Raw genomic sequence first — 14,022 nt, forward strand, 5'->3', positions numbered from 1 at the left:
TAACGCCAAAAAAGATTACTTCTGTAGCTTGTTTTTGTTGTTTTAAAACAAACACGAGCAGGTCAATCAGATTAGACGGTAAAAAATGTACTTCTTAAAGAATTCAGAGTAAACAAACAGAAAAAAACTCCGTCAAATTGATGGTCACACGTGCGTTGTTTACATCGAACGTAGTAATATGAACTGGTACGGGCAAAATTATATCGTTTTACCCATTTTACGCTTCCGCGTACTATTTTCTGTACCTATTTACGCTAAATATGGAATATTTTTTATCAAGATATACTTCAAACACCTTTATTTATCTTTCTAATACTAAAAAAAAATGTTTCAGAATTTAATTTGTCGAAAAAAAAAAGTTAATATTTTGTAGTCATTAAGTCGCATCGATGTCATCATTATCAGTAATTGTAGCGGCCAACGAATATTCACTGCGGATCAGTGTGGTGCTGGAATACGGTGAGAGAATATGTGTGCTAATTTAATCTCGAATCCGGGTGCTGGATTACGGGTGAGAGATTCCGCTCGGTTTCATCAGATAGGTTCGTCGTTAGTTACTTTTTACTCTAACGAAGTAGTCTAGAGTCAGACTCAGAGAGTCTAGACTAGTAGACTGCTACTATCTAGTTAGAGCTAAGACTTCGTTACTAAAGTAACTAAACTAGTTCGTCGGACGACACAAAACTGTGCAAAAAAAACCCAAAAAAGATATTTCTATGAACAATATTTTGATACCAATAGGCCTAATGTTTTATAAAATAGAATTTGAAGTGTAAATGGTTGCAACAACTGATCGAATTGCGTCAATCAAGATTAAAATGATGGTCCTTATCCTGATTCGTTTTAATAATAGAGTTGCCGTCCTTGGACGGTACCCGTCAGTCAACTTCCGGGATCCAATTTCATGTTTATTTTTTTGACAGGCCGAGTCAGCAACTGTGCTTGTCGACGTGTTTCTCCAACATACATGTAGATCTATTCCAAGGTCTGTTCTTTTACGAACCAGCTATCGACGATCTATAGGTATTAAATTGTTAGAAATATAAACAGAAATGGGAAGAAAGTGATTACCAATTACTAATTAGTAAGAACTGACTAAGTACTACTAAGTAGCACTAAAAAAGTCTTCAGATTTATAAATAATTAAGTAGGCCTATATAGGCTAATATATCGAGATACGGAGTCCTACATATTTACTACAGAGTCACTGAGAGAGTTCTATCTAGGCTGGCCGACTATACTTTAATTTGGACATTGCCAGAAAAAATAAAATTTTGATTAATGTTATAACTAGAATTGTATTGAGAAATAGTGTCAAATCAATTGACTCAGTCATATTCAGATACTTAATATAGTCATGACTGGGACTTTTGGGAATGAGCCCACTGTGTATGTAACTGTAATGTCGGTCACTACTAAGACTAAGAGTAAGAATCTGGGTAATAGTTTAGAAGTTTATACACAACAATCCAATTGCATATCCTAATTGCTATTTAAATTTTTTTCAACCGTACAAGTGTGCAGCCACAGACACAAGCAAAATTTGACCAAAACTCCTAGTCTCTACTATCAAACACCTATTATTGATCATTAGCCCAGTCATTGCAGAAAGGTTGGACGTTAAACCCATTTTATATATTGTTGTTCTTCAGATCTTTACAACAGATTATGACAGGAAAAGGGACTGAAATTTGAAGGACATCAAATTTTAAACTTTGATTTAATTGCCAGTAAATTGAAAAAGTGTCAAAATGATGCAAGAGACAGATCAAGATGATGAACAGATATTGTTTGATCAGGAGGGGCTCTTGTCAAATCCTAATACACCTTCTTCATCTAGAACCCAGCGCTCTACATGGTGCAAGAAGTTTGTTCAAACCATTGTACTGTCTGTTGCTTTCTTTGCTCTGGTAATTACATGTAATTTATAACTTTATTAATCACTCTTCTTTCATTGATAAATCTTTCTTAAGAACTAGGAACATTATTACTCAAACATTTTGCATTATAGGCTATTTAGTACAGGTAATTAATGCATAAAACTTAATTAACCATTCTACTCCCCTTTTATTTATGTTTCTTATGGAAAAATATGACTTAAACAGTTTGCATTGTAGAATAGGTACATATACCTTGATTAGTTTTTGTTTTCATGTGCAGTTGACATGTTATATATAAGTAAATGTTCAATTTTATATTAAAGTGCACATAAGATGAACGTGGGAACTTTTCGCTATGTGTAGCCAATGGTCACTATATCCACTTTACAGCAAGTTCACACCAATCTGATTGAAAGTAATTCAGCTATCTTCACGGAAAGTAGCAAAAATAGACCTCCCGTAAAAACGACTTTGCCAATTATCGAAAACACTCTTAATCCCCTCAGACGCCAGTGACGTCACAGTGACCGAATGCATATTCGGAATGTTTATTCCCTAATTACTTATATACAACCAGCGTGTGTATTCATTAACATCTGACTGATTCGTTAATCCCCTAATCAAATAAAACAATTGACTACGGAATAATTTAGAATTTGTTTTATAATATACCGCTCTCTTTTCTCACGTCAGCGATTTTGATACTGTGTTTTAAAGTGACTATTTCATAGAGTCCATCTACCATCGTGTGCAGTCCAAACGATTCGAGATACATTTTCGTCAGAAGAGTATTGTGGTTCTAATATCCCTGAGTAAAAGAGTACAGGAGTAAAAAGATGTGGTCATGCAAAATCATAAAAGTCAAACATGATTGAAACGCGATTTGTATCTGTATCTCGTTTTCCAGTAGTCATCGTACAGCGCCTTTCTTTCTGCATGTGGATTTGACTTCATTACTCTGAAATAGATCGTACAAATGAAGTACGAAAAAATATCTCAATATACGTTAGAATTAACAATACAAATAAATTTTGTTGATAAATGAAATAACTATCTAACTATCTTTGTGTATTGATAATAATATGGCAAGTGTAGTGTCGTTTATATCTGTCATTAATCTATCCGACTAAAGTTGCAGACATGGGGTGACGGGGTCATAAATTAATTAAGAATGCTGATTAGGTAATTATATTTTTTTACGCCTGCCAGATCAAAGACATCACTCTAGGTGGAACATGTGCGTAATAATACCCCACGAACGAACTAATCGTACACACGTTAATTGTATAAAATAATTAAGTTTTACTCATCAGTTGTTTATAATTATTATTTACCTATTAATCAATTAGCTTTGCTCACCGATGTTTTTGTAATAAAATAGCCACGTATTATTTGTTGATTTGATTGACTTGATATGAAATCTGAATATAAATTATTCGATGGATAAACATTTGTGATAAGATAAGGTTATAATGTCTAACATCGTTTAACTTTTTTATAATAAAGGTATTTTACAGTTACATTGACAGTTTAATCACTAACCAAACTGCATCAGGAACTCCACGTATGATCAAGTGTATTTGATATGCATGTCCATGAATCCCGTGCAATTTTCGCGCCCAAGTTTAACCTCATTTACTACTCCCATAGTGCATGGAACCGTACATGGTAACAAGTTTCCCAGCATTGATTGGCTGAGAAATGAGAGCGATCGTTGTTATGCATAGTCATCGGAAAATTCCATATTCGCTGTGAATTTCAAAAGTTGTTTTTTGTGTATAGAAATGGTTATTATTATTATATATAGCTAATAATGAATATTTCTGTACTTATAGAGAATAGTTTGTAATATCAAGTATTACAGGGTTATCCAAATTACCAGTAAATGCGATAATTGCATGGGTCGTCTTCATTTGAAACATGGCCTATTTAAACAAAGGCAGCGTAAATGGATCTACGGCATGATACAGCATTTTAAATTCACTCTAAAATATTCCAATCACAAATGTCTAATCTATAACGATGTAAGACAATAATTTGGTGATTATGATTTGGCCAGTCATGTGGTAATTGGACCGTCACTAGACGCTTGCGAACTGGTGGTGTGTATTGATAGTGCTATATTTGACAGACAGTAATATATTGTATAGATAATGTATATAGTATGTGTAGTGCATGTGACGTCACCAGCCAATCAACCTGATTAAGGTTTAATTGAAAAATTGAAAAGCGTTTTAGCGTGTCAGATACTTAAACGTTAACAGCCGAATTAATTTTAATCAGATTGGTGTGAACTTGCCGTAAAGTGGATATAGTAACCATTGGCTATACGTACATGAAATTTAGATTTTATGTCTTATGTTGTCTTTAAGCAGACAGCTGATGCTTATATACTCTTAAAAAACTGTAGGGGATATTCAGAAACAAATATCCCCTACTTTTTTTATATGCCCACATTTCCATGTGGACGTATACATGTATTATCATCGCCCCAGTCCGTCCGTCCACAATTGTTTGTGAACACTCTACAGGTCACAATTTTTATCCGATTTCAATGAAACTTGAAATATAGGTTTATCACCCTAAGATCTCGGGTCCTTTCGATATTGACATGTGTCGGACTGTAACTTCATGGATTATGGCCCCTGATTGTATGAAAAATCATGTTTTTAGCTTGTGAACACTGTAGAGGTTAAAATTTTTATCTGATTTGGTTTAAACTTGAAATGTATGTTTATAACCCACAGATCTCGGTTCCTTTCGATATTCATGGATATTGGACCATAACTTTCTGAATTAGGGCCCCTGATTGTACGAAAAATCGCGTTTTTAGCTTGTGGACCCCATAGAGGTCACAATTTTTATCCGATTTAAAAAAAAACGTTTGAATATATCACCATTACACCCTAATGATGGTTGACTTCGAATTTCGTAAAAATCAGACCGGAAATTGATGGACACAATGGCCGCCCCTCATTCGTAAATAGTGTCACAATATTGTGTATCAGGGTTGTGGACCCTCTGCAGGTTACAATTTTCATCTGATTTTGATGAAATTTAAAATGAAGGTTTATAACCCAAATACCTTGGTTTCTGTCTATTTTTGTACATATCGAATCATAACTTCCTGAATTATGGCCCCTGATTGTACGAAAAATCATGTTTTTAGCTTGTGATCCCTCTAGAGGTCACAATTATTATCCGATTTAAAAAATGTTCGAATATGTCACCGTTACACCGTATTGTTGGTTGAATTTGAATTTCATAAAAATCCGACCAAAAGTGTCAGAAAAATGGCCGCCCGTCTACGCAAATAGTGAAATGAAATGAAATGGGGTTTAACGTCCTACTGTTTTACTCCGAACTGGGCTATTAAAGACGGGCATACACCATACAGTGTGCTATGAGGGAAATTTTGCCCGGACAGCGGCACTACGGCCTACTCTTATATCAAATTCCAACTGTCAAGGGATCTTTTGCGTGCACGCCAATGTGTTTTTCGACTCATCCGAATGACTAGACAGCTGTACATGTCAGGCTGTCCGTCCTGCATCACTGACAAGGGGAAACCACGCCGGAAAATCTGGATGAACTTTCTCGGCCAATGCAGGGATCGAACACCCGACCTCCAGGCTAGCGAGCCAGCGCCTTACCCACTTAACCAACGTGATCCCCACAAATAGTGTGAACATCTGATATATCAAGCTTGTGGACCCTCTATAGCTCACAATTTTGGCTGCCTCTTGTACGCAAATAGTGTAAACATTTGGTATATCAAAGTTGTGGACCCTCTAGAGGCCACAATTTTGATCCGATTTGATGAAACTTGAAATACAAGTTTATAACCCAAAGATCTTGGATCCTTTCAATATTCGCGCATATCGGATCGTACCTTCCTGAATTAAGGCCTCTGATTGTACGCAAAATCGCATTTGTAGCTTGTGGTCCCTGAAGGTTCACAACTATTATTCGATTTAAAAATACGTTTGAATATATCACCGTTACACCATAATGTTTGTTGAGTTTGAATTTTGTGAAAATCTGGCCAAAACTGCCGGACAAAATTTTCGCCCCTCGTACATAAATAGTGTAAACATCTGGTAAATCAAGGTTGTGGACCCTCTAGAGGTCACAATTTTGATCCAATTTCGATGAAACTTGAAATACATGTTTATAACCCAAAGATATTGGTTCCTTTTGATATTTGTGCATATCAGATCGTAACTTCCTGAATTATGGCCTTTGACCAAAAAATACTGTTTTTAGCTTGTGGTCCCTGTAGAGGTCACAATTTTTATCCGATACAAAAAAACATGTGAATATATCATCATTACCCACTAAGATCTTGGTTCCTTTTGATAATCACAGATACCCGAACTTAACTTCCTGGATTATGGCCCCTGATTATTCGAAAAATCGCATTTTTAGCTTGCAGATTCTCTAGAGGTCACCATTTTTTTCCGATTTTAAAAACCATTTAAATACATCACCATTCCACCATAATGAAGATTGAATTTGTATTTCGGGAAAATTGAAATGAAACTGCCCGACAAAATGGCCGCTCTTTGTACGCAAATTGTGTAGAATTGTTTAATACGAAGGTTGTGGACCCTCTAGAGGTCACAATTTTTATCCGATTTTGATGAAACTTAAAACACATCTTTATATCCCAAAGATCTCTGTCCCTTTTGATATTTGCACATTTCAGGCCATAACTTTCTGGATTATTGACCCTAATTGTACAATAAATCACATTTGTTTTTAGCCTTACTCATGGATCATATTTCCATTATAAAATGCCTTAATTGTTTGTCTGTAGAATATGTGCTAATTTAACTGTTAGTGTTAAACGCAAGGATTTTTTTCCTCTAAACAAATTTCTCCAAAAAGAAACCCCATTTAATACCCCAAGACTTGTCTTTCTTGAAGTTTAGGGGTTTTTAATTATAGATAAAACTATCAAAAAAAAAAAGGTAATTTTTCATCAGATTACATTTATCAGGACAGTGATCATCCATGTGGACATCTTATAGAAATCCACTTTTCTGCAGTGAATATTTTCAGCCGGATCATGAGCTATTATAAAGTATGTTTTAATTATATTTTACAGGGTTTATGTATAGCCATACCAGGACCAACTCTATTAGATCTTGGGGAACGTACACATGCTTCTACAGATAAGATATCATTGATATTTACAGCTAGATCAATTGGTTATTTACTTGGTTCAATCATTGGAGGATTTCTATTTGATAGATTTGATCAGCAACTTCTGCTTTTCTACACACTAGTATTTACATCAGTGGCTACTGTTGCGGCACCATGGTGTACAGCTCTAATCATACTAGCTGTCATGATTGCCTTTCAAGGTATATCTATGGGAGTACTGGATACAGGTAATCATAATAGTAAACTACCACATAAGGGGGAACGTAATCAGGTTCAGTAAAAGTGAAATCTATAGCAAAAAACTATATTTATTTATTTGTGCATGTAAGAATGGATTGGGTGATAAATAAAATCTCCTACTCATCTTTTTTGATATCAAAAATTATCAACACTTTATCGACTTGTGTTGATTTTTTTTGATATCAAAAACGACTCGTAGGAGATTCTCTATTTACCACCTGCTACATGTACCACTGAAGTGATATCGCCCTGAATTAACTGTTATTAGCTAAAGGAGGAAAACATGAACTGATTATAAAAGTGCATTTAATTAAAACTGATAATTTGTTTTCCTAAAAATAATTATATGCTTTATTCCTCTTAAACTACCAAATAAATCTTATATAAGAATTTACCTTTTTATGTAAGCTTACTCTTTAAGAAAATGATTTGGACATTTTAGTGTTCAACACTCTGAACTCAGTTATTGTTTCTTGAGGTATGCGGGCGCTCACAAGCACCTGCCGTATACTTGAATGTCGACAGAGGGGAGGTTTTTCTCCCTTGCCTTAAGATTGAGAATTGCTCTCCTTATTTGTAAATCATGGACATATGTATTTTTTTTTTTTAAAAGAGTGTGAAAGTTTCACATTTCGATCGCGGTCTTACTCTCAATTAGTGTATCTGATCGCACATGTAATAAAAGTCTGATGAATATTTTGCTAAAAATAGATGGCACCTATGCATCATTGGTTAATTTAACTGAAACGTAAAGTAGAATTCTAGCAAGCTGTGAGAAGTTACGAGAGATGGCAAATGAAAATTTCCATTGAAAATAATTCCGGAAGAAGTAGATAATATTTTGATGGAATTTTCGAGCGTTTATGATTGTATTTTGAATAGGGGGTTGGATGGCTGAATGGTTAGCGTGTGTGTGCTGTATCATAAAGTCTGTCATTTAGTCAACCGGCGTGGTTTCAATTCCCCGGTTGTACGTGACAAGGGGTAGGGTCGCCTGTCCAACCTTGTGGGTTTTCTCTGGGTCCTCCGGTTTCCTCCCATTGCTAAAGACCCCTATTGAAATAAAATTAAACCATATGTTAGTCCTGAAATGACCTACTTTGTATCGAGTGGACATTAAACCCCATTTCTTTCTCTCTCTCTCTCTCTCTCTCTCTCTCTCTCTCTCTCTATCTCTCTCTCTCCCTCTCTCTCTCTCTATTTTGAATAGGGGTTATGTTTTTAAACAAAATTCATACAAGCTATATTTAGAAATGTTGACAAGTAATTCTATTGGAATACCGTAAGTAGTTTTAGACGATAGCAAAAGTTTGACTTCACCGTAGGACTATGAGTACTATTATTTAGCAGACGATGTTTATTATCATTTATGTAACCATGAATGACCCCTTACCTGCAGTTATTAATCTTCAGAACCATTTCCCATACATACAAATAATCAGTCTCCTGATCACTCTCCTTAATTTCTAAATCACCCTTCTTATCGAAACTAGGAGAGCTTTTTTTAGGGGAGCGTTTTTTTCAATTTGTTCATTATGGGGAGCTTTTTTTGGCTCTCTTCTAAAATACAAAGACTGTGAACTTGATTACCATTATAAGGCCCATATCACACAAGGTATTGTTTACTATGAAAGAAATAGTGATAAAGCTGACCATCTATATTTTATACACCCCTGTTGTTGTATACTGTCGTCGACCCCGTTTGTCTGTCCACAATTTTTTGTGACCACTCTACAGACTACATTTGTCATCCAATCTTTTTGAAATTTGCATATGTTGCTTATATTTGTGAGACGAATAAGCCTATTTCATTTTGAAATATCTGTTAATTACTTGTTTGACTTAATACATTGAAGAAGAATATTGAATTTCAACAATTTCTGTTAATTAATTCTTGACCCTTGTTTCACTTTGTAGAGTCATGTGAAAGCTCAAATAACAAAAGTTATCATCTGATAGCTGCATGAAATTTATGTGTATTAATCAAATTAGTTATTTCAACAATTTTCATTAGTTATGTTTCTTGTTTATCTTTGTATGACCTTTTGAACTCTCGAATGACAAAAGTTATTGTGTAATCTATTGGAAATTAGTGAAACGAAAAAGCATATTGAATCCTGGTTTAAACATGTACCATTTGGACAATACATGAATACAAACATGGGAAAAAGGGCCTTCTATTATTACGATACATACATTTATTCATAGTCTAATCATAGCTTATACTCGCTTCATTTTTACTCTCAGATTATTAAATAACATATTATTGTATTTTTAATGTCTAAACATTTATTTATATTTCAGGTGGAAATGTGTTTTGTATTAAAATTTGGGGAAAGAAAAGTGCACCTTATATGCAGCTACTTCATTTTGCTTTTGGTGTAGGTGCATTTATAGCCCCTCTTCTTGCTAGACCATTTCTAATGAACCATGAATTGTTAGCTGCTCATAATAAGACCGGCCTTATAACAGGAAGAGCCCCTGGATTTGTATATGAACACAGATCGGTGCGAGATATTAGTAGTTCATTTGGGAATCAGACAGATTTTGAATTAACAAACAACAATACATTTATAGATACAGACAATTTACTAACTACAGCTTCGATGCCTACAAAACCTAAAAAGCCAACTTTAGCTGATGAAAATCTTTCTACGGGTAAAGATCCTGACTCTAGTGAAACTGCAAAAACAATTATAGCAAAAGAAAAAGTGAATGCTGCATCCAAAAATGACCCTTCTACAGACAAAGATAAGCCAGACTCAATTTTAACAATAGAAAATGTTACTGCACTTTCAAATGGTTCAAACATCATTTCTACTGCAACCATACCTTCTATAATAAATTCAACAATCACACAAAACAATTCAGAACCAACGTCTACAACTTGGCTTCCAGTAACTACTACTCAGCTGCCACCAACTACTACTCAAATGCCAACAACTACTACCACTAAACCACCTGCAACTACTACTAAACCACCTACAACTACTACTAAACCACCTACAATTACCACTAAACCACCAACAACTACCACTCCGCCATCAACAACTATTGTTCCATTATCCACAACTATCACTAAATCAAAAACTAAATCACTTGAAATAACAGTTGATAGTACTACTACATTATCTTCAAGTACCAACATCTCAAATAATTCTACTGAAGACAACAATAATTTAAAGAAACCTGGTACTGCAACTGGAGATCTTTTTAATAAAGCTCTCGATGCTATCACCAACATGTCAAAAATCCAGTTTGCTTATCTCATTATTGGTCTGTTGTTAGGTGTTAATGCGTTTATGTTTCTTGTCTTGTATTGTAAAGAGAAATATAGAAATATCCCATCTGCGCAGGAGGAAAAAGAAAAAGATTTAAGGAGAGGGAGCCATTCTTTCCGAGTAACTATCCTAGCTTTACTTTTTATGTTCTTCTTCATATATGTCGGTATGGAAGTAACTTACGGAGGTTTGTTATCTACATTTGCATTTGAACATATGGATTGGTCGGAACAGAAAGGGGCGACAGTTACTGCTGTATTTTGGGGTTCTGTGGCAGTAGGCCGTGGTATAGCTATTTTCATAGCAAAGGCTTGCTCGCCATCTTGTATGTTGATAACAGATTTAGTTCTAGTAATATTAGGAGCACTTATTTTATGTTTTGGTATACAGAAGTATGAGATTCTACTGTGGATAGGAACATTAACATTAGGTATGGGTATGTCTTCTATATTCCCCACCGGTATTTCATGGGCTGATCATTATTCACCTCTAACTGGTAAAGCTACAGCAGTTCTAATCGTAGGTTCCGCTCTCGGGGAAATGCTCATACCAGTTATTACTGGTTATTTCTATGTAAATGAAAGCCAGATGGTATTAATGTATATGATGTTAGCGATGTCTATAGTATCTGTTATTATCTATATCATCATGCAGAGGGTGGCATCGAATAAACGTACAGAGATATCAACTAGAAACGGTTTTCTTCCTCTAAAAGATGATGATGATGTTCCATTAGATGTATTAGAGCCAGCATATTCAAATGGAGTGACAGAAAACACTAGAAACAGACAGAGCAAAGTTCATTTTAAACCTGAGAGTAACGGTGAATATAAACGACTTATAGACTTTGATGAACCAGAACTTTCTTAAAGACTCTTTGAATATTAACATGATGTTACCCACACTATGAAGTACGCTTGATTCTTTTGGGTTTACCGAAGACATCAATGCTTTAACAATAATGTATTGTATAGAGTATTTTGGATCATTCATTGTTTTAGCCATAAGATTCATAATAACTCTCTCTGTGTTTTCATATAATCATGAAGCATGTTTTTATGGTATGGTTGCAGCTTGTAACAGTGTTGAATGTGCCAATATATAATTGTAGTTGTTTTAGTTCTGTGTTAAAAAAAATATGTGTAAAATGTATGGTACAACCTTTACTGCACATGCCTCCTGATTATGTTTATACTCTGTTGAAAGGTAGATAAAGGTCTTTGTGAGACTCAGTTCATGTAGATGTGATTTAGGTTATTATGAAAGATTACAATGTTATTATGAAGGATTACAATGTTGGAGTTTGTTGTGTGTAGAAAGACAGTTTTTAGTTCTGTGAACTTCCGATGATTTGCCCATGATTTACTAAGGACAGAACATTGAATAAGAGAGAACAAGGATACAACATCCAAATTAATTAGCCGTAACTGAATAAACATTAAGATATTTTTACAAACAATTTTAAATTCTAGTAAGACTTTAAGTTCCAATTTTCTTTTTTCTTAGATTTTAAAATACATTTCTGTAAATGAAAGCGAAAGATTCTAACTTGACTTATATTAAAAAGTTAAATTCAATTTTGAAAAGGGAAAATCATTTGCTATTGTAAAACGATTTTTTCATATTACTTTTGTTATAGGTACAACCAGCTCACTTTAAAATTGGTCACCCGGTTAATTTTTGCTTTGTTTCATTTGATGTACGTTAAAATACAGATGTTTCGTCATCCTTTGATGTTGGCGTACCTCGTGCAATATCAATATATTACTTTATGTCTCCTTCTTCACCATAACCACACATAATCACCAGTAAGAAGAAAGATTAAAAGCAAGATTACTTTTTATTCAATTTATAGACATATTTTTAAGAGTTTTTGGATAAACTGCAAATTTAACCCTATTTATGGTTTCATGTTTGAGTCTGAAAAATATCTAGTTTACTCTCATTGTAAATTTACTGACTTACAGGTAAATATCATATCCAGTCATGGGCACTACTATTAAGTACAATAATTTGATTTTGGCTAATTACATGTAGCTTAACTGATCTTTTTCTGTTTTCCTTAATAATTTTAAGAGATGAAGACAAATATCACATCTAATAAAGTTATGGTACCATGAATGGAGACACTCATTTGAGGGTATTGGTTGCAATACAAGTGTTTATATATAATAGAGATATTACTTTGTTGTTTTTGTAGTTAATATATAACTGTATGTGATTTATAACTAAGGATACTCATTGTTTATTTGTGTACATATTTTTTAAATGTATGTCTCTCCCACCTTTATATATGTTCAATAGTGCTATAATATGTTTCTTTGTGAATATCTATTAGTGTTTGTGAAGATGGTCCAGGTTGTTGGCTTCTTCCTAAAATCAAATAATTAGATTTGTATCAACGACATAAAGGACAATGTTGGTGTCCACCAATTGTACATATGTGATAGAATTGGTTAAAAAGATTCTAAATATGATCTGGTCAGAAGTACATAAAGTATAAAGAGATCAATTTCTCTATAAGTACCATACACTATTTTCAAGAAAGTTTAATATGTCTGATGAGAAATTAATATGAATTTGGTATTTGATAAAGAACACAAGCCAAAGTAATGCATGTGACTTAAAAAAAAAAACCCAAAAAACTAAACATATTGCATCTGGTGACAGTCAATTCTTGTTATGAATAGTTTATTCTTGAAATTGTGGTTACAAATCTTTGTTAAAATTATATTTAAAATGTGTTTAACAATTTCTTTATTGCATATGTTGAAGTGGTGAAGACCAAAATCGTCCTTAATTATGTCATAGTCTTGATCTTTAGGCTTTAAGCGTAAACATTAAAGATTGGTCAGTTTTTAAGAATATCCCTTTATTATTTTGTATAATTAGAACATGTTTTAATAGAATGTTTACAAGATTTATATGCTGTTTAACATTCAAGACAATAAGGAGTAATAAATATTATATATTTGGCGTTAATTTGAAACAGAAAGAGTATTAAAATAGGTACAAGCTCTGACTATAATTTGAATGTCTCGTCCTCCTTAGGACTTTCAGTCACCTGTTTTCAGTCTCCAAATCGTAGAAGTTTAAACCCATTCCAGAATCGAGACAATGATATAATTTTTATATGCCCACATGAAAATGTGGTTGTATATTGCCATCACCCCCCCCCCCCCCCCCCCCGTCCGTTTTGGAATTGATATATGTTGTTAATGTCAGTGAGATCAGTTATCATCTGATTTGTATGGAATTTATATGCATCATTTAGATTAGTGAAACAAAGAAGCCTATTGAATTTCAGCAATTTCCGCTAATTACGTCTGGAGTTATGGCCCTTGTTTCACTTTGTTGAACCTTGTGAATGCTTTAACAATAAAAGTTATCATTCGATCTGTATGAAATTTATATGCATTATTTGAATTAGTAAAACTAAAAAGCCTATCAAA

The 14,022-nt window shown here is 33.9% G+C and overlaps 1 protein-coding gene across 1 annotated transcript; it reads left to right on the forward strand.

The window, feature by feature from the left end:
• The first annotated feature begins 881 nt into the window (after positions 1-881).
• On the forward strand, positions 882-13,753 carry LOC126823270 (sodium-dependent glucose transporter 1A). The gene is made up of 4 exons (XM_050551996.2): positions 882-1,023; positions 1,653-1,910; positions 6,991-7,276; positions 9,594-13,753. The coding sequence occupies exons 2-4, from the start codon at positions 1,752-1,754 to the stop codon at positions 11,438-11,440; spliced, it is 2,292 nt and encodes a 763-aa protein (XP_050407953.1). The 5' UTR covers positions 882-1,023; positions 1,653-1,751; the 3' UTR covers positions 11,441-13,753.
• The last annotated feature ends 269 nt before the right edge of the window (positions 13,754-14,022 follow it).

This window comes from Patella vulgata, chromosome 6 (assembly GCF_932274485.2).
Source record: "Patella vulgata chromosome 6, xgPatVulg1.2, whole genome shotgun sequence".
In the NCBI taxonomy this organism is placed as follows: domain Eukaryota; kingdom Metazoa; phylum Mollusca; class Gastropoda; family Patellidae; genus Patella; species Patella vulgata.

Excerpts from the sequence above, each read along its gene's own strand:
- LOC126823270 (XM_050551996.2), top strand. The coding sequence starts at position 1,752 with ATGATGCAAGAGACAGATCAAGATGATGAACAGATATTGTTTGATCAG. Across the intron at positions 1,911-6,990 it reads CTGTTGCTTTCTTTGCTCTG|GGTTTATGTATAGCCATACC; the intron begins GTAATTACATGT and ends TATATTTTACAG. Across the intron at positions 7,277-9,593 it reads TATGGGAGTACTGGATACAG|GTGGAAATGTGTTTTGTATT; the intron begins GTAATCATAATA and ends TTTATATTTCAG.